This window comes from Miniopterus schreibersii, assembly GCF_964146895.1.
Source record: "Miniopterus schreibersii genome assembly, chromosome: X".
In the NCBI taxonomy this organism is placed as follows: domain Eukaryota; kingdom Metazoa; phylum Chordata; class Mammalia; order Chiroptera; family Miniopteridae; genus Miniopterus; species Miniopterus schreibersii.
In genome coordinates this window covers 4,430,578-4,452,964 of record NC_138104.1, presented here as the reverse complement: position 1 = coordinate 4,452,964, position 22,387 = coordinate 4,430,578, and the positions used below count along the sequence as shown (strand labels likewise).

Below are 22,387 nucleotides of genomic sequence, written 5' to 3'. Positions count from 1 at the left end.
AATGGATGAAATGCCAGTTAAGTAAGTGATGCTAGGTGGGTACTTGGAAAATGTGTCTCTATGAGAAACACAGTGACTGAAAAAGAAATCTGTTTTCAACAGGTGAACATAACACCGAGGAGGAGGAACATACAGAGCAAAAGCGAAATGTAATTCGCGCTATTCCTCACTACAACTACAACGCAACTATTAATAAGTACAACCATGACATTGCCCTTCTGGAATTGGATAAACCCTTAATGCTAAACAGCTATGTAACACCTATTTGCATTGCTAACAGGGAATACACGAACATCTTCCTCAAATTTGGGTCTGGTTATGTGAGTGGCTGGGGGAAAGTCTTCAACAAAGGGAGATCATCCCCAATTCTTCAGTACCTTCAAGTTCCCCTTGTTGACCGAGCCTCATGCCTTCGCTCCACAAGGTTCACCATCTCTAATTTCATGTTCTGTGCTGGCTTCCATCAGGGAGGTAAAGATTCATGCCAAGGAGATAGTGGGGGACCCCATGTTACTGAAGTGGAAGGCATCAGTTTCTTAACTGGAATTATTAGCTGGGGTGAAGAGTGTGCGGTGAAAGGAAAATATGGAGTATATACCAAGGTATCCCACTACGTCAACTGGATTAAGGAAAAAACAAAGCTCACTTAAAACTGTAGTTCCAAGTTTGACATATTTGAGATTGAAAATGAACAAGGTCTTTTACTAACTAATCACTTTCTCCTCTCATCAGATTTGAATATATACATTTGGTGAATATTGCTTTTTGTCTTTATGGGGAGAAATTTATCTAGAATTGACGTTTCCTAGAATAAGTAGATTAGAAAATATAATCACTTGAGAAATATACTGTGATAAGTATTTGGGACCATGAAAAAATTGTGAAGTTAACTTCTTCATCCTGCTCATCCGGCATATTTCTCCACTGAGGCAATTCCCTGATTCTCCCTCCTTCGTAGCATTCCATGTTCCAGATCTATCTTACCTCTACTACCACAACGTCAACATGTATTAGATCCATATCCAGGATATTTGGTCTAGTCCACCACAAGTCCAACATCACACTCATAAAATAAGAACACAGGAGCAGCTGACAGGTTAAAACTCATCAGAAACACTACTTCTTTTTCTGTACCCTTACTTCTGCATCCTTTATCTTTTACAACTTCTAATCTCCAAATCAGTTTCTCTCTCTTTCCCTCTCCCATTTTCCCTACACATAGAAGAGGGAAGGGAAGCATCAGACTGCTTTACTGGTATGCACAATGATATGTCTATCAAACCCAGACTTGCCTTCAGTTTAGTCTTGGATTTGCTTATCTAAGCATAGGGATGAAATAAGGCCTAAAGAACCTGGAGGAAAAGTTCCTCTCAGAGTCATGTTATTAAAATACATATATAATAGAAGGAATGACTTATCAGAATAGTTCCCTAAGAGCTTGTAATTGTGTTGTTATGGAGGTCTGACTAGAAATGGTTCTACGAATTCAAACTGACATGGCATTTTAACTAAGAATGATAAAAAAAATGTTAACAGTTTGCAATCTAGAACTAGTAGAGTCTGCAAGGCAGAATTCATCAGTGTATTTCCAGTGCTAACCAGGGCTAATGAAGGAGTTGCCCAGATCACAGAATATGAGCATCATGTCCCCCTAACCAGTGTATCCCCACAGTGGAGAAGGGTGCAAAAGGCTCACAGACATGAATCATTCCAATGAGCCAATTAACTCCTCTTTTACTGGTTTCATACCCACCAAACAACTTTTTAAAATAATCAGGCCTTCTATATAGAATTTTCTAGAGTGTTGCTGACCAACCAACACATGCACTTCAATCGGACAGAATAGTTCCCTTTATGAATAAACTGATGTTTTGGTTCATACCTTGGCTTTTTTAACTTGGTTGATATGAATTGGTCACCCCAGCCAGGCCACACTATTGCTGATTTCTTTCAAGTTATTCCAGTTAATGCTCTAGTCTTTCAAACATAAATATCAATAAATGTATTTTTTAATTTCTCAAAACGTGTTTGTTGTTAAATCATTCACAGGAAAGGATCCCAAACATTACATTCAGCAAAACAATCAGAAGAATGTGTCCAAAAGAAATACAACACATTAGAGAGCTGATGCTCTATTATCACTCAGCTTTTATATGAGGCAGTGTGGATCCAACTGGGACAGAACTCAGTTTAAATAGCTGTGAATATGGTTTTGAATAAGTCACTCCATATTTTGGGCTTTGATTTCTCCATTTGTGTAATGAGGGAGTTTTACAGGATGCTGTCCAAAGGCCCTTGTTGACCTTGATACTCTGATTATATTCCTTTATTAAAAAAACTATTCAAGGAGGGATTACTGTGTGCCACACACCAATAGTGTTCATTAAATTTGAATCCACATTTATGTATTTCGTGTTAACTAAAATAATGTATGTAAATCGCTTTGACAGTGCCTACTACATTAATACACAGTAGATGCTCAATAAATGTTGACTCTGAATCCATATTTATTCCAGAGTAGGAACGAGTCTTGTATTGAGTGTCACGAAAAGAGGCCATACTTAAATGAGTGGGACTGAGGTTTCATGAAAAAAAAAAAAATCAGTCCTGCTATTGTTGGCTAAAGGAGGGAAAGAGAGAGGAGATGCTCTAATTGTCTGCCTTAGATTTAAGGAGGATACTAATTCATGCATGAAAACATGTTACTTCAAGTTTGAATGACTAAAGGTCTGTAGACCCAGTGCTCTGCAACTGGTAAAAGTGAGCCACTCTGGCCTTGTTGCCATGGAGACCACCCCTTACAAAGGCAGCAATGGTTGGTATACCCTGTGGCAGACAGAGGAGCTTCTGGGCTCATAAATCGCTAAGCCAGTTATCCACTTTACCATGAGTTTGGAAATGACTGAATGGATCATGAGCCACCTGTAGCATGTTGCCCCATTAAACATGTGGATCCTTTAAGCCCACCTAAGAGCCAGCAGCTTCAGAGCTGGGCCCTCACTAGATTCTACATAGGGCATTTGCAGTCACTACATAAGAATCATTAGTGCTTTCAAAATTACTGTAACTACTTAACCTCAATGGGCTGAAACATGCTGCTGCAATATTGAAAGTGACAGGTTAAAATAGAACTCTTACTGAGTGAAGAAAAGTGTGTTAATATAGTGTAGTCATTTTAACTTGCTGTTTAAGTATTACTGGTTTTGGTTCTTTTTGAATATTAGTTTCTTCGTGATCACAGGAACTAAGTAAAGTCCAATTTTCTCTTGCAAGGGAAAAAGTATGGCTTTTCTCCCGTATTCTCCTGAACTGACAGACCAGTTCACAAAACTGCTTCAGTATAATTTTGCAACAACTTCTGAATGCAATCTAACAACATCCAATCTAAGTATGTCAGAGCTGCAAAGGCCCTTAGACACTATCCAAACCACTCTGCCCATTTAACAGTTGAGGACATTGAGGTCAAGATAAGGCCAGGCCCAAAGTGACAGTGGCAGAGTCAAGTCTAGAACTCAGTTCTCCCATTACATACTATGAAAGCATAGTGCTTTCAATTGGAGCACTGTCTTTATTTTTAGAGCAGCTGGGGAATTCTGCATTGGTGGCAGTCCTTTCAGCAAACCTGGAACTGAAAACTACCTGTAATTCTAATTATTCTTGACAAACAGGTGACAAAATCAAGACGACCAACAGATAGCCTGAAAAGCAGAGTGGCAGCCAAATAACAGACTGGAGCTACAGCCCCTGACTCATAGCAGGCACTCAGTAAATACACCGTGCTGCTAGTGTCTGGCTTTTAACCCAGCTATGAGCACTGGGCCTTGCAGATGTGACATTTGACTTCTACAGTTCATCAGTGTTATCTGGCACACAGTCATTCAAGCAACATTTCAAACAGCTTCATTGCAACTCTGCTGGGTAAGACATATGTGGCACACTGAGGCAGCAGACTACTCCAGAAGCTATTGCTTGGGGGTTGAAGAAAGGCTTCAAAGACCCACTGAAACTGGGATTCTGACAATGCAGTGCAGGCATGGGTGACTGGGAAACAGACTTCAGCGGTTGACAGGCCTGCCTGGGCAAAGTACTCAGGAATCAGGGCTCTTTTTGAATCTGAAGCTTATGCTGTCTCGAAATGTCATGATTAAAGCTACAAAAACAAGCCTGTTCTGCAAACTATGCAGGCCACTGATGGAGTCACAGCAGGCAAAAGACTGTTGCACCCCTACCCTTTTCAACCAGTCCAGGTACAAAGATCACTCTACTCATTTTTTCTAATAGTACTTTCAAGGCAGACCTTTTTTATCCTGTCTTCAGGGTTATGGTTTGCCTTGAGAGTGCCAGAGTTTCTCTCAACCTCTACTGTGAATAAAGGTATCAGAAGGGAAGAAAAGCATGGAGACCCTTTCTTATACAAATAGGTAAATAAGTAAAGAGGTAATGGCTTCTGAAACAGACCAAAGTTTCTCCACACCGTCACAGGGCAGTAGCATTTCAAACCACTGGACAGATCATTTCACTCTGGTAAGAGAGTTACTCTCTTGGTTGAGAGGCAGATGAAAATAGAACAGAGGTAGTCCTGATTCCAAAAACTTCAAAAGATTGCTTCATTGCAGTGTTAAATATGATATCCTAATCTATACAAAGTTGCCAGTGTAGTAAATCGCCCAGATGCTGTCATTCTTAAAGTTTTAGAAATCCTTTAGTCTATAGCTTCTCCAGATCAATAGCCATGAACTGGCTTAAGTGCTGACCTCATAAAGAAAAAGAGGTCTCACAATTTACACATTCCATGCTTTAGTAAATATCTATATATAAAAATCTATTTCCCTCTTGGAATATATTACAAAAATAAGCATGCATTTTCATATTAAAACTCAGCTCTAAAAGTAAAAAGCCAAATTAAGAATAAAATGAGTCTCTGAGAAACTCAGTTCATGCTTGTTAATGAACCAATGTATAAATGAAATGGAAGAAAAATGCTATTACTGACCACACCAGTGCAAAACTCAGTCCTCTAAGGTAGGAATGAGATAGTCGTCCTGAACACATAAGGGAATATGCCATGGGAGGGGTGGCAGACAAATATAGAGAGACCTCCTACATTCATTTTCTTCCCAGGACATAAAAAGGAGTTATCACTAATTTCCAGGAAATGTAAAAAAAATATTAGCTTAGCTTAAAAGGCCATGGTTACAGCCCTGACCTTTTCCTCTCCTGTTAACATTTATTGCTTTTGTTTGTATTTTCCAAAGCTGTATTAACCTTTTTTTGTCTATGCTTTGTATCTTCATTTTGGTAGGTATTTAGTGGCTATACCTTGTTTTTTTGAGTTAGGTCTTGGGTTTCATTTGGATTTTGAAGTTTTATATCTGAATTAAACTGTTATTTTTGGCCACAGGGACTTAATTTATCTCAATACACCTCCCATATTATTGATATTCTTCTATATGTTCTTTCTAGAGTTCTAGATGGTCATGTTGAAGATGAGAATCTCTGCTTCCTTAGTTTAGAAAATGTAAATTTGGGTAATATATGTGCTAACAGGATAGCTACACATTACCTAAAGGTGGGTTATAATTTATAAATCTTAGCACACTCCAAAAAGGAATTTTACTGAACACTTACTATGTGCCTAAACACTTTATCTGTTTCCTAAGACAGAATCAGTGGTGTGCTGGAACTGACTTATACCAACTCCTAAATGCCAATTTTGCACATCTCTTTCCAACTCCCAGTTCAAAAACTTCATGTCAATAGTTTGGTAGAGATATTTACACCACATATATTGACAGATGCTACAAAATACACACTTTTAAGGAGACCAAGTTGTTAAACATTTACCGATGCACACAATCTAATTATTTGACCAAAAATTCATCATTTTTACAGTCCTGCTACTCCAGTGTTATGAGTGAGCACAAAATACCCCGAAAATTAAAATGTAAAGTTGTTTAAGGAAGCTAAATGTTCATGAGCTAAAAATATTGAAAATCAGATCTTTAAAGTTGTTTTCAAAATACAATTATATTTTGCTGTAAAATGAAACATATTTCTTAAGTGCAAATATTTCTCCTACACAACACATTCACACATTGTTAAGTCAAGGAAGGTTTATTCTATGGTAATTTTCTGCTAGTATATTAGTTCATAGTAATTTGTAATTTATTTATAAAGACTGCAGAAAAGAGTTCTTAACTGTTTTCAGCCAGCATAAAGATTTTTAAAAAAAAATTTCCACAGGCGCCCAGCCAGGCGTGGCTCAGTGGTTGAGCATCGACCTAGGATCCAGACGATCGGGGTTCGATTCCCGGTCAGGGCACATGCCTGGGTTGTGGCTCAATCCCCAGTCAGGGGCGTGCAGGGGGCAGCCGATCAATGACTCTCTCATCATTGATGTTTCTATGTCTCTCTCTCCTCCCTCCTCTCTCTGAAATCAATAAAGATATATTTAAAAAAATAATTTCCACAGGCATGTATCGAAGGTAAGTTTGGCACAGGATTTTACTACATTTCAGTCATCAGAGGACAAGGTATTATATTTCACTTTTCCAGTACTTGAATTTGTCATGGGCCTTAATACAGAAAATACATTTTGAACTAAAAAGGAATTATGTTTTTTATAAAGTGCCTGTTATTACTTTTATTAATTTACTTTTGAATATAAAGGGTGTAGGTTTTGTCTTTAATATTGTTTTGTTCCTAAGCATTTTTCTCTCCTTGGGCAGGCCCCTAAGACTAATTACAAACTGAACTGACCATTCCAAATTAATGTAGGGAAGTGTAATAAAAATGACTCGTTTTGACAATTAAATGCTTGAGACTTGATTCATTAAGCACTCTAGAATCTACTGCCCCTATGCATAGTAGATTCCTGTGGTCTAGTATATTATAAGCATTATTATACTTAATAGTAAGCATTTTTCTCAGAGAAAGTGTGAAACTGGATTGATTTCTGACTAAACCCAAAACAAAATCATAGACCTAATTTCTCTTCAAGTGGAGCTTTTCTTATAGGCCCTTAGACTTTCAAAAATATCCTCTGAAATTTTCTTTTTGTAATAGAATACTGTAGCCCAGATGTCAGGCTGGCTTTTATAACAATTATATATTCTATAATGTAAGATTCATACATAATTCTGGAAAAATGTCAACAATAACATTTACCCCTCAAGCAACATAGGAATAAAAACTTAAACACATTCTAATTTTTAGGGCACTTTTTGAAGATGGATTAACTTATCGATTAACTAGTTCACTGATTATGCTTCCTCCAAAGAGCTCAAAATAAATTTAATGACAAAAGAAATCGTTGACCCTGTGATGGATAATCATTAAGACATCTGAAACAATCTCAGTTTTTAAACAATGGAAGAGTCAATCAAACCAATTTGTTAGATTTTTGTCTCCTAACAAATATTAACACACAAGTTCTGGAACCCAAATAAGCTGTGGAAGAAATCATTAAGTCTGGCAAACTCAACTAAGAGTCCTTTTGCAAGCAATGGCTCAGAGAACTGCGGGTATATAGATCCTCTCCAGGTTTCCTTGGAGTCCACTTTATGGAAGCAGATTTTTTCAGTGTGCGGAAATATCCACTCAGAAACAGGGCTATCTAACCCCTGAAACCTCATTTACTGTTATCCTAGATTAGGGTGAAGTAACTTTTTGAGCAGAACATTTTACCCTAGCTCTAGTCAGATATCTATCTCTGTCTCTTTGTTTCTGCCTCCTCTCAGAGAATCATTTAGTTAGGCTGAAGGTAAACATTTAACTCAAAATACTTATGGTGCCTTTAAAGTATCACTAGTAAATTAGAAGGAAAGAGTTTTCAGTATATAATTGATATTATACTAAGCTGGATAATTTTAATGTGATATTAACACCAGTACATTTACATTGTAAGTTCATTTACAATGTAATTAAAATTTGAAGACTTAAAGGGAGATTGCTTCTGTTTTATAGTAACACATTTATAGCCCAATAAAATGAATACGGTGTAGTTACACATACAAATATAGCATACATTGTACAGTGATTAAAACATTAAAAGATTATAACTGTATGTTTGAATCTATAGAATTCAGTATTGTCTTAAATGATTAAAATCCCTAGTTGAATACCATGAAATTAAAATATTTTGTGCAGAAGGGCATCATTATTCAAAAATTTTGTCTCCTAATTCTGTCTTCTAACCACAGGATCAGCACACAAAAGAAATGGATTTTAATTTCATTTTGTTGTTATTTTTGCAGAAGCATTAAGTGAAATATCAAATATATGGGCATTTTCATGAGTGAGTTATAAATCAACCATCATAAATTCTGGCAAGTGTACATTAGAAGCTTTATAATTTGTAGGTACCTTTGAATAAAATATAACTGGTTTGTTATACAAATTGTTACATCAAACGATACCACCGGCATAAACTATGATGTTGATATGACATACAAACCTATTTAAAAGATAAAATACTTATTATATAGTTATTGAATTTACTGTTTATTGTAACACATTTCACCAAAAAAACACATGCATGTAATATGCCAACTTGATAATAAAACACTACAGTCCGTGATTCAAAAGGCAGCAGTTTCAAACCATTGTCTTCAGTGGTCCTTGACATAAAACACTCCAAGCATAAATTCAACACTGCATGCAAGAACTGGCCCTGTGCTTTAAAACAAGTCATCACACTGTTTACATATATAAAAGAAAGACATCTACAAATGTATTATTAAAAAAAGACAACGTAGGAAGAAACACAGTATAACTAAAGAAAACCTTTACTAGAACAGATTTTTCCAGAAAATTCAAAAGCAAGTAAAGACACTAGAAAGTAGAGCTTTGTTATAGGAACACCTCTTGTACATATCTGAATATTTAACTTAAAGCTGACATGTGTCTAAATTGCAATGCATAAAATGTAAACTTCAACACATTTTAACTACAGGATTTTTAGCTTTGGATCTTTTTAAAACTCTAAGACAGCCCTGAAAACCCTAAATACCAGTCAAAGTGCAACAGACGTCCTTCAAAACATATCCCTTTGGTACATTATAGTCACATAGATAATATAATTAAATAATAAAACAAACTATCAGTTAACAAAGTGGTTAAAAATCTCTGATTATCTCTCCTCTCTCTTTGGATTTTTGTTTTGTTCCTGAAAAGTTACCAACAAAATTACAGGTAAAGGCTTTCACCTGTAAATGTTCAAAATAATTGACTTATAGTTTTTTAGATGGAATCTAAATGCATGTTATGAAAAAACCTATTCGGAAACAAAGTAACACTGCACTTTTTACAGTGTGAAGATGCTTCTTGCAAGAATGAGACAAACTGCGAAAGCTGAAGTCCACCTCAGTCCTGAGGAAAGTCTGTAATGTCATGGGCAGCATAGGATCATCCTGACTCTTGTGCTGTTTACCTGAAACACTTTTAAGAAATATAATCTAGTTCACACCGCCAAAGGAAATCTTAATTTTAAAAGTCTATTCATTCTCCTTTAATTCAAGGGGAACTTATTTTCCTTGAGTTACTCAGAGCAGCATCTACAAAATAATGAAGAATGATGTTAATATTCAAGTGACTTTTAAAACCAAAAATGTTGTCTGTGCTATGATTTCTAACACTAATAATAATGTACAAGATGGAATCAGTGTAATTTGAGGGAAAATGTGATTCATTACAGCTACATAATTGGCTTTTGAAAGTATTCCAAATGTTAGTATCTTAGATTTTATCTTATTCTAACAGGCATAACTTTTCAACATTGTAAAGTACTTGATTCAGCATGTGCAATTTTTTTTGTATTTGTTTGATACTATTTTCTGGTTGGTGCTCTCTCTGCCCTGTATAAAGAAAGAAATTGTTAACCACTCAGCCATGATGATATTGTCCTGGGTTTGCTTTTAGAAGCTTTATTATTCTAGCTTTTATGTTGAGGTCTATGATCCAACTCAAATGTGTATGAAGCAAGGTGGAGGGATGGATATCCAGTTGCTCCAGCACCATTTGATTAAACAAACTTCCTTTCCCTATTCAGTTGACTTGGCACCTTGATTGAATGTTAATTGATAACGTATATGTGGGTCTACTTCTGAAATCTCTATTTTTCTACACTACACTACATTTACTGTAGCCTTATAGGATATTGAAATCAGAGTAGTAAGTACTCCAAATTTTGAGATTCTTTTCTAGATTCTTTGCCTTTCTGTATACATTTTAGAGTAAATTTATTTTTACTTTTTCCCCCCCAAAAGAGCCTGCTGAGATTTTGATTGTGTTAACTCTACAGGTCAATTTAGGGATAATGGGCTTCAAGATTTCCAGTTCTTGAACATGGTATCTCTCTCTCCCTTTCTTGGGTCATTTTAAGTGGATCTAAGCAATGACTTGTGATTGTCAGTACAGAAGCCTTAGACATTTGTTGTTAGACATTTCTATTTTATGTTTTATATTACCGATGTAAATGGTGGTGTTTTTCGAAGTTTCATTTTTTAATTCTTTGCTGCTAGGGTATAGAATTAGTTTATTTTGTATAATGACTTTGTATACTATGGCCTTATGAAATTCATTTATTACTTCTAGCAGGGTCTTTTTTTGTGTATAGATTCCTAACAACTTTGTACATACAAATGACTGGCTAAGCACTACAGCGTTGCCTCTTCTTTTCTAATCTTTTTATCTCTTTGAGTTATTGCACTGGCTAAGATTTCCAGTATAAATGTTGTATAGAAATGGTGAGAGTGGATATCCTTGGCTTCTTCTAAATCTTAGGGGAAAACTTTCAGTCTTTAACCATTAAGTATGATGTTAGCTGTGGTTTTTCGCAAGTGTACATGATCAGATTGAGGCGATTCACTTTATTCCTAGTTTGGTGAGAGTCTTCATCATGAATGAGTATAGAGTTTTGTCAGGTTCTTTTCTGTACCTACTAAAATGATTACATAAACTCCCCTTCATTATGTTAATATGGTGAATTGTACTGAATTTTAAGTGTGCAGTACAAGTATTTAATGCTGTAAATTTCCTGCCCTCCTCAGCTGCATCCACCAATTTTGATGTTGCATTTTCATCCAACTTGAAATAATTATAATTTCTCTTGTGCTTTTTCTTTGTTGTCCCATGTGTTGTTTAGATTTGTGTCATTTAATACCCAAATATTTAGGGATTATTGATTTCTAATATAATATTTTTTGAGAATTTATATGATTCCAATCTTCTGAAATTTATCGAGATTTATTTCATGACCTAGCATATGACCTGTCTTGGTAAATGCTTCATGTATACTTAAAAATAATGGTGTGTTCTCCATTTGTTGTGTTTTAATAAATGTCACTTAGTTCAGGTTGTTGATAGATCAGTCTTCTGATTGCTAATTATCTAAACAATTCCATAATTCAATAATTATCTAAATAATTCAACACTTAGTGCAGAAAACCTTTGAAAGGTGACCCAGATTTGGAGTACCAAAAGAACAAAAACAAGAAGTGACTATTTGTGGGGTTCCCATGTGACCCAATATTTATATTGAGCCCTATCAATCTTAGATTTTATTTCATGTCATAAATGAAATTTGGAACCAAGTAAGTTACTCCTGGTCTAAAAGATTCATCTAAATACAATGTACCATTACCTAGAATTTAAATACAAATCAAAAACTAGAAATTCAAAGGAAATATAATGTACATATAGTAATCTTGTTCACAAACAAGTCTTTTATTTTTTTTGTGTGCTGCCTTTTTATACATATCTCAGTATCACTCAGCATGAAAATCTACAAAAATACTGCTTTGTATATAGAAATTTTATGTATCAAGGGTTGGGTTAATAGAAAGGACCATTAGGTTAGTTCTCATTGCTTCATACTGCCTTCACATATTAAATCTTGGGCACGGGCACAGACACAGAAAAGTTTGTGTGTAGCAGAAACCTACCCTAAGGAAAGAACATCTTCCGTGAACTGAGTAAAAACACACTGCTAAAACATTCTTGGATAGTAAAGCTGGTACTTTGAAAGTATTTTATCAGTATTTAGTTCTGAAGGATCTCTTGTAAGACACCACAGTATCTGAAACTCTCTTTCAAACCTATCAACCTTATAGGGAAAAGTTTAACATGTTTATTAAACCCTAGCTAGCACAGTAGGCTTGCAGCTTTATTTCTAAGTGCAAGGATGTTCTTACCCTATGCCAATTGCATGTTTGGTAAAGATTTACAATTTTTAGCCTTTAAACAAATAGTATACTGTCTGTTCATATTATACCTGTAACTTTGGTATTCCAAAACCTATAGTCACCGATTAAAATCTGCAAACCATTCCCTGGAATCAGCCCTTCTTTTCTTCTGTTTAGATTTTCCACCAACCTAAATAATAAATGAATTAGTAGCCAACAATGGTAATATAAGCTAATAAAAAACAAAAACATTGCATTGCAGCTCAAATTTTCAAAGCTATTGCACATATTCAAAGACCTTCATGACACTGTTCTTGAGTCTTTTGAGTAACCTACAAAGGACTGAGGTTACTAGCAAAAGTGCTTATTATTTTAATAATACACCATTCATTTTCACCCTCGTGTGTATACTCTTCCATCTTTAGGGTCAGAGTACATGGTCAATGTAGCATTTCAGTTAAAGTTATTGACACAATGAAAGAATAATTTCATAAATTTTCCAAGATTTATGGAAGCTGTATTCATTCCTCTTCCAAACAATAGTCCTTCCTGCTTTGGGTTCTCTAAAGTTAAACGGCACATTTGGTAGAACCATCTTTGCAATTGGTGCTAAATGAAGTCAAACGCATAGGATAGGATAAGCCTAAAAAGTCAATATTTGAACTGATAAAGAGAAGTGTGGCTATGTTGTAAAGGAGCAAAGAATGGTCCCCGGCACATAGTAGGCATTCATTAAAAATGTAATGATTTAATGAATGAATTAAATTACCACATGTAATGCAATCTATAGCTGTTACAAAGCCAGATGTATCAGCTAACATCTGAGCCAAAGGTAAAGCACAAAAGAGCATGCAGACTCACAGCATTTCATTCTTTCAAAGTATTTTTCACTCACCAAAGGTTAACATTCCTTTCAGTGAGCTATATAGGCATGGCTGAAGCAATGAAAATGAAACACTGATAAGAAATGTGATATTTCTGCTTCCTAAGACTGTGTAACAAAGATACAAGTAAAGCAGAACATTTGATTAGATACCCATGTGCCCCAGGTGGAGGTCATCATAGGCATGGAGAACGCACCTACCATTGACCCTCAGCATCCTCATGGAGAAGCTGAACGACATCTCCATTTCTAATCAGGAGGTCTTCTGAGCCTCTTTTCCTGCAATCTGCTAGGGCTTTATATTTGCCTGCTGACTGTAAGGTTGTTTTGAAAAATTACGTTATAAACTTGATTGCAAAACTACTTGCACAACTGCATGCTCTATGACAAACAATTCACATGGTACTTCAATGGTAAATGCGATAGCTACAGCAGCTTTGCAGGAACAAACATGGAGCAGTTTGTGATGGAAAAAAAGCAGAACATGTGTTTATTTAGCCTGAAGAACTCACTTTTATTTGCAAAAAGAGAATTACACCATGAACTACACAGAAAATAACAGAGCACAACTAATTTAAGTTACATGAATCATAAGCATATATCAAGAAACAAAACATTAAAATAATTTTTAAATAGTTATTTGCAACCTGCTCTCATGGAAAATTTATCTTGGCACACACAAAAGGCAATGGCCCTGAACAAAGATTTACTAATGCCCCCAAAAGGATTTCTAGGCTGTATGCTGTTTGGTATACAGGTAAAAATAATGGGCACAAAAGCTTTGGGTCCAATAAAAGTAGATTAAATGTTGTGCATTACATGGCCTTAATCTTTTTGCAGCTATATATATTTTTTAAAGGATTAAGGTGTTTTATATTAATTTTACAGAGCGAGGAAGGGAGAGGGGGAGAGAGAGAAACACCGATGTGAGAAACATCCATCGGTTGCCTCCTGTATGCACCCCGACTGGGGATTGAACCCACAACCTGGGGATGTGCCCTAACTGGAAATAGAATCCAAGACCCTTCAGTGCATGGGACAATGCTCAACCAACTGAGCCACACCAGCCAGGGCTGCAGCTGTATTTTTAACTTGATTCATTAATAAGCTAAGTAAACCAAGGTATACTGATTGCATTTGGTTACAAAGTAGATGAAGAAGAAATAATAAATCTCATATCCAAAAGTATTCAGAGATGTTTCAAGCACAGTATCTTACACATTCAATACATGATTTAGAAAAGTAAAATTACCATAATTTTTTAATGACAGAAAAAAAAAATTATGCGATGTCGATTCTTTATACATCCAAAGAAATTAACCTAAAAACAAGATCCATATCACTTGGGCAGCATGTCTTTTGAGCAGTACTTTTATCAAATGGGCTGAGGAGCAGGCAGGAAAGAGCTACTTGCCATTTAACACAGTAGCGTCATCAAAATAGGAGAGCCATCCCCAACACCAGCCTCTACAAGGGGAGCCGCACCCATTATTTCTGACTTTTCATTTGATAAAGTGAGGCTAAAAGAGCAGGTCATTGCAACCCATTTTGCTTTGGGGGGGCATCCTTTATTGCATGCATTTAACTGTGTGGGGTTTTTTGTATGGTTTCCTTAGTAGCGCATCCCAGGGAATTATTGGGAGAAGAGAGAAAAACTAATAGGTTTTTCTACATTCCCATCCCCTATGATTAGAGCACTAATCAGTTTTGCATATTTGCTTTATTTTCCAAGACTATAGCTGGGAGAATGCTCACTGAAGATTTTGTCAGTTCATGACAATCCCCTCACAGAGTATCTACAGCAAATGCTTAAACCCTAACTGGCTTCCCCTGACTTTTCACTCACATCTGAACAATGGCCATCCTCACAGTAATAATTAAGGAAATGGAAGTTCTTTTTATTATTAGTCTAAATGGGTGGTTTTCAAAGTTTAGGAGGCAGACCTTTGGGGGTTCTTGACACCCTTCCAAGGTCGAACCTATATGAAAACATTATTTGCCTTTTCACTCTTATCCTCTCACAAGTATACAGTGGAGTTTTCTAGAAGCTACCTGATGTATGATAGCACAACAGACTGAATGCAAAGCAGATTAAAGAGACTTGCAAAAATATTTTAAATGCCACTCTTCTCACTATATCTCGTTTCGAAAAATGTAAATTTTTAATAAAAATGTTATTTTTATCAACTTACAATGGGTTTAATATTTTAAAATAGTGAATAAATAACTTCATATTTCTCAGTTTTAATTTATAATATGGTAAATATCAATAGATATAAACAAGGGCTCTTTGGGATTCTCAATAATTTTTAAGAATATAAAGGGTTCCTACATTAAAAAGTTTGAGCACTGATGGTGTATAGACAATTAACTCTGGACAAATCTCCTACCAACACCGAGCTTTGGTTTCCTCCTCTGTCCATTGGAGGTAATAAAGCCTGACCTTCCTCTTAATAACACTATGAATATTAAACAGGAAATAATATTATAAACTGTAAACTACCATACAACTATGTTTATGGTCATGGTATTATTAGTAGAAAGAACATTCTCTCACTTTTTGAAAGAACACATTCAGGTCAATGCTCGGCAGCTTTGTGGTTATCCATGCCACTGTTCCCTTACCTCAGTATTAAAACTGCCTAATTGATTTAGTTGCTCTGAAGGGCACAAAGCAGCAGTCCACTACAAAGCATCATTCCCACCATCCAAGCTGGTGACTTCAGAAAATTGGAGATATACCCTAAATAGTCCTAACACCCCTTTAGTAATCCTATAGGAGCCTAACATTGCGAACTACTTCTGTAAAACACTTTTACCCTAAAGCAACCTCCTTTAGCTCTATGGGGTGAGCCCTTGCTCTAATATGCTGAGATTTGGTGTCATTAGCACATTTTTGACAGCCCACTAAAATATATTCCCCAGATGTTATTAGAGTTTTTAATATGTAATGTTCATTTGCTCTATTTTCTAATCTGGAATTTAAACTGATTTTTAAAGTATATTTGACCTTCCTTTGTCCTTGAGTTTATCTCACATGCCTCAATTGACAACACAGTGAAGTTTAACTAAAGATAAAACTAGTCAATGTATAGAAACTTGGAATGGTTGACTATTTGTCTCATCAACTTCAGTAGGAACTCCATGTGTAGCTCAAACAAGTTCTACTTACAGAGAGAAGTGCTTACTGAATGCTCAAAATTATTTCAAATCTTTTGGCCATGGAACATACCTCAAGGATATTGACAAAGGAATGCCCTTATGTACTTCACCTATTTCATCAGGAAAATTGCCTCAAGAGTTTCTATTTATTTATTTTAATATGTCACTACTAACCATTAGGGGTCTTTCTTCTTCATTGTCAACACAGGAAGAGGAGAAATAGTTGTTTGACCATGCCTCAGGCCTTTCAGAGATTTCTGTAGTCTGAACTATAAGAAAAACATGGAGGGTGGCAGTTACTTAATGGTGCTGGTCCACCACAAAGAGAGAAGTAAAACTTACTGTAATAATCAAGGCTACAGTGGTCCAAGAATTGTATCTCTATATAATAAAACCTCCAATTAGATTGTACTGTTTTAGAATTGCTGTTATTTCAGAAATATCACTTCTTTTACTTATTAGGATGGCTTCAAGTTGGGGTTAGTGGGAGAGTTATTAAAATAAGTTAAATAACATTCCAAAGAATATTTACCACTTCTTACAGAAAAGAATATCTTCCAAAATTATTTTCTGTAGCATTTTTATTGGTCCATTCAAATAGCACTTATAACATTCTACCCAGTAATATTATTTTTGACTTGTCTTATCTCTCTTATTAGGCACAGACTATGTTGTATAAGAGCCTTGCATGTAAGAGGTGCTTCATTAATAAAATATATTGAACTGATGTGAATTAAGCAATCTAATATAGGTAGAGAATTAACAGTATCTCAACTTGGCCACTATTCATGTAACCTTGGAACAGTCATGTCAACTTTCTCTGACTTGGTTTTTACACCTGTCAAATGAAGGCATTGGTACTAGGCTCCCTCCTGACTGCTCTGTGGGCCCCAGAACAGAAGAACTGATAGAAGTGACCTTTAAATGGATAACTGAAAGTTGAACGTTATCATTACTTGTTTTCCCTCAACTAGTAGAGAACTCCTCCAGATTAAGGACCATCATATTTAAGTATTGCATATCAGGCACTCTGTTAGGCATTTCTCATGGGAAGTCTATGCTGTTGAGGTGACCCTCCTGGATCCTTCTGCAGCACCTTGTACTTCCCTGTTCAAATGCTTATCACATTTAATTTTAATTGCTTGTTGAACTATCTTTCTACCTTCCTACCTTCCTACCTTCCTAGCTTCATGGGGATGGCAGCTGAGTGTATCTTAATTATACTGTATTCCCAGGGCTTTGCACAATTCCTGGCGTATGGTCTATGTTATATTTGTTGAATTAAACACATTTTAAAAATCAATTTAAATAAAACAATTTGCATTAAAAACTATGCCAGCTGGAAATGACTCTTCTCTATTAATTAAATCTATGCTGAGTAAAGTGGGCATTCCTTTAAGCCACTATGTGTTCTGTTCATCTTTGTATCTATCCTGTGTAGCAGGGGTTCCCAGACTTGAAAATGCATCAGACAGACTCACATGGAGAACTTATTAAATCACAGATAGCTGCATTTCACACCCAGAATTTCTGATTCAGAATATCCACAGTGGAGTCAGAGAATTCACTTCCCTTACAAATTCCTAGGTGATGCTAATGCTACTGATGCAGGGACTGCACTTTGACAATCACAGCTCTGCAGTGCCCACCAGCATCTTGCAAATGCAAGACATATGAAACATAAAAATAGGTTTTGTTTTCTTTATATAAAGATAATAGATGGGTAGATTTTCCAAATTAACAATGGAAGAATCTGTACAGCCATGAATCTTACCTTTGGAGGACCATGACACATACCTGTATTTGCTTCTGCCTGAACTGTCACGATTTCCTCACAGGCCCCTACCACAGTGTTGGTGTGCTCTGATCCAGTTCCCTCAGCGCCTATTAAAGCTCCCTGTTGCCTTCTGAAATAGTAAATACATGAAAATAAATGAGCTTTTGTACAGTCTAAGAATCAAAAGAAATTAAAAATTGTATTTGTTCTACTAATACCAAGTGTCAAGAACATACTCTGAGAAACCATTCAAACAGAGTTAACTCCCCCTTATTTAAGTCTGTGTGATAATAGTTCATAATATACAAAAACTTAAACCCTAGGATCCAAGCCAGCAGGGTCTCTCTTTAATATGCAAGGAAAAAAATTACTCCCTTCTTGGCCCAAGGTAGGTATACTGTTTAAAATACCCATAGCATATTATAATGTATATCTGAAATTTGCTAAGAGGTAGATCTTAAATGTTTTCACCACACACACACACGGATAACTATGTGAGGCAATGGATGTGTTAATTAGCTTAACTATGGTGAATATTTCACAATTTATATGTAGTTTAAATACTCAAGTTGTACTCTTTAAATATATACCATTTTAACTGTCAACTGTAACATAATAATGATGGAAAAATATACACAATAAAACAATCCCTGTTGCTCTATGAACTTTTAATCTTAATTAAATAAGATGTATGTAAATGATGATGAAACTTTAATCTGATTAATACTGCTGAGTTATTAGTATCAGCTAATAAAGTCAATTACTATATGAAATCTAAAGACTTTCCTTCTATAATGTATGACAAAGGATTGAGTATTATGAAGATAAAGACTTCCGCTGTGAGTTTTAAATGGTTCTCTTAAAGCCCCAGATGAACCAATACACTTTGCACCTGATTTCAGCTACCTCTGAAAGATCATGTGCAACAAAGAGAAAAAGAGTATTTTTAATAAGGCATTCAATGATCCCTCTATCAGGCAGAGGATGCATAGTGAATTCCTGTGCCTAGGCTTTGGAATCAGTGTGGTGAATCTTTCTGCGTATCTGCAAATGTTCTCCGGAAGCTCTACCTTCTAGGATTCCTAGAGGCAGAATACAAGGACCACATCTCTAAACCAGCAGTCAGCAGTGCTATCTTTCTGGCCTGCTAAATTCCTCAAAGACTGCATGATTATGTCCAGGCACAGTTCCCTCCAAGGACCCATACCTCATCTCTAACTGCATAGGAAGAGAGATCAAGTCACCAAGAAGTGGACTCCATCAAGGGACCACAAATCTCTGGGCCAGTAGAGGCTGTCAGTCCTTTAACAACTCTCTTTCTCCAACCAGATTGAAAGTGATCAAAATTATGTTGAAGAGAAATCCAATGAGTGCAGCTACTGTTATGGTTAGCATACACGCCAACTCTCCCGCCAGCCCGATACACTGAGAACAAAGCATTTGTAATTGTGTTTATCCCAAACTATCGCATTATTATTAACATCAAGGGGAACAATTGTATAACTATTAAGGACTATCAGTCTCCAAGTATAAACATAGAACTGAGAAAATGATGGGCTCTAGGAATTTGATGAGTTATTGTTAAAAGGGCAGGTAGTTTTTGTCTGAGATGCTTTAATCACACTGCTTCATGTTGCATGGGGAAAACAGCAGATTGAGGGAGTGATAGCCCTTAAAGAATAATCACTTACTCATCATTCCGTTGAGAAGAAAGCTGGTTCTGCTCAGTTAACTGGTTATACTGTTGTCGTTCTTTAACTGTGGAATTAAGAAAGTTTATATAAGCAACATTCAGAAGCCACACTTCTTCCTTCCTTCCTTCCTTGAAGACCAATGACTTTCACATGCAAGCACCCCCCTCTCCATTCCCCATTAGAGTTAACCTTCACATACTTGAAATAACCAGAGGGAAAACCAGTCTGAATTTGGCATATAGAAAAGGACCGAACAATTTAATACCTCATTCAAGAAATACAAGTGTATTACTAGAACCACACCTAGCCCAACATTACCAAGCACTGATACTTGAGGTCCTAAATAGTTGCTTCATGGGAAGGACTCAGAATTAGCACAGTCGGTTTGATATGTTATTTCGCAATTGCTTCTCAAGCACAAGAGTACATTTTCTAGTGTAAAGTTCATTCTCCAAAATAATTTAAACAACCCCATGAGTCTTGATCTCCTACTAATTAGTTTAACAAGCCCTTTCATTGTAAATAGTATAAAGTAAATATCGGCCCCATTCCCCATAAAAATTATCACAAAATCTGAGTCAATGAACTATTATAGTACTTCTTGTTCTGTAAAAATGCATGCTTAAATTTACCTGTCATAAGTTCTTGTTGCTTCAACAAAATACTTCTTATTTCTTTTAACCATATCATCTTCACATCTATATTTGAAGCCTAAAATTTTTAAAAAGGGGGAAGAAGACATGTTTCCTTTTAAAAAAAAGATACTTTACAATAAAACCAGTGTAATTAAATATGTCAAATATGAACCTGAACATGAATCCTGAACCACCATATTCAAACTGTAACATTTTGACTCTTCAAACTTCTAAGAAGCAAATAAGCAGCCATCAAATTAGATGAAATAATAGCCAAAACCATTTTTGAAATTGCTTTTAAATAATAATGCTCACAGAAAATACAAAATATAACCTCACTTATTCTTCTGTGTAAGAGGGTTCTTTTAAAAATATAAATGTTTTTGCATTTAATTTTGGTAAAAATAAAACAAGTTCTACTGTTTCCAAAAAGACAGTCTATTGCAGAATAATATGATAACTGATGACAGCAAGAAATCTTATATTTCAACCAAACCAAGAAAACATTTTTATGAATTGTAATCACCTAGTAAAGGATTAAAACAAAGAAAAAACACTGGGCACTTTAAACATATAACAGCACATTCACCTGTCACAAGTCATTATACAAATACTTATTGAAATGACAACATCCTCTTGAAATGTTCCCATTCCTCTACCCTTCCTTCAAACACACTGGACCTTATATTATAGCACATCTGGCCAGGGTTTTAACCATAGTCTTTAGGAACAAAGATCAAGTTTGTATCCTTACACTGCCATGTCTTGTGATTAGGTACTCTCAGAGTGACTAGCATAAGAGGAACTCAGAACTAGTAGAAACTTGATGGGGATAGAGAAGCACCTGCCAAGCTCTTGGCTATCAACAAGAGTTAATAAATCTCCTAGTAAGGCTGTGAAAACTTAAGGCCCTAGAAAGCACCATAGGCATATCACAAGTTAAAAACATGTTACTGAAAAAATGTTTAACTACATCACAAAAAATAATAACTAAATAATATTTAAGTGGCCTGCATGAAAGGAATGAGAAGTTTTATAATGTAACGAAAATTATTTCTAGAATAAATGTTAAGTGACCAACCTGGACAATGTAAATTTCTTCCTTCCCAGCATACCAGATTTCAAACTTGCGGTTATCTCCTTTTACATATTCAGTGATTCCAACTTCATCCATCTATAATATATAAGTCAAAATTTTCATGAGCACTTAATTTGAATATGAAATTACATTCACTCTACCCTCATCATACTCTAAATGAAATGAAATTTCTCACTTGGGGAAAATACACATTTTATATTCAAAGAATATGAAATATTTCAATCACAGATCTGAGTCTTTAAATGTTTTCACTGAACTATGCACTTATAGTACAGATTACAAGCTCCATTCCAATGATTGAAACAAAGGTTACAAATCTGAACATCCAAGTGGTCCATCTAAGATTGAATTCTGTTATAAATTAACTGTACACTCTGAAAACAAATTATTGTGTCAAAAAGAAGTAAAAGTAATCAACATCTGTGTAAAAGGTCATCCAAAATTAACTTAAATAGTTCTTTTTAATAATCGTTTGCACGATAAGTTAATCTTACAAATTATTACTTATATATATAGAAACCCTACAAGTTACAAACATTTGATTTATGGGGCATGAGAAAACCAGCCAGGTACAAAGGAGCCCCTCTATTTTCACCAATCTGTCAGCTTCAGCCTTTTCAAGTTAACCTGGAAATGTAACCATTATATTTATCAGACAATACTGTTCTCAGTTCCAAATTAAAACTACATATACATTGAACATTAGTATACATTTAACAGAAACACACTAACTGAACAATACACACCAAATAAATTAGAATACAGGGGTTGAGGGGAAATGCAGAAAAGGAGAATTTTAAAGAAGTTGTGCCACTGCTGTGGATTCAGAAGTGAAGCAGAGAAAGTGGACAGAAGCAAGAAGTTGGAGACCTGACCTAACCCTGGTCAGGAACCTTGCTAAGAATAGCATGGAACTGGTGACCCTCTGGGAAGAATGAAAAGCAGGGCCTGCTTA

At 35.6% G+C, this 22,387-nt stretch overlaps 2 protein-coding genes across 2 annotated transcripts in view; one reads left to right on the top strand and one right to left on the bottom strand.

Annotated features, from left to right (window-relative positions):
- Positions 1-2,000, top strand: part of F9 (coagulation factor IX) — a 33,954-nt gene extending 31,954 nt beyond the window's left edge. Inside the window, exon 8 of the mRNA XM_081125282.1 lies at positions 103-2,000. Coding sequence (XP_080981408.1) covers positions 103-650 — 548 coding nt within the window. The 3' untranslated portion in view covers positions 651-2,000. The remainder of the gene's footprint in view (positions 1-102) is intronic.
- A 6,482-nt stretch (positions 2,001-8,482) lies between these two features.
- Positions 8,483-22,387, bottom strand: part of MCF2 (MCF.2 cell line derived transforming sequence) — a gene marked incomplete at its 5' end in the record, with an annotated part of 60,978 nt that continues 47,073 nt past the window's right edge. The window contains 8 exon segments of the mRNA XM_081126440.1: positions 8,483-9,554; positions 12,272-12,372; positions 13,267-13,379; positions 16,402-16,496; positions 18,025-18,134; positions 19,696-19,762; positions 20,331-20,409; positions 21,415-21,507. Of these exon segments, the coding sequence (XP_080982566.1) occupies positions 9,514-9,554; positions 12,272-12,372; positions 13,267-13,379; positions 16,402-16,496; positions 18,025-18,134; positions 19,696-19,762; positions 20,331-20,409; positions 21,415-21,507 (699 nt within the window). The 3' untranslated portion in view covers positions 8,483-9,513.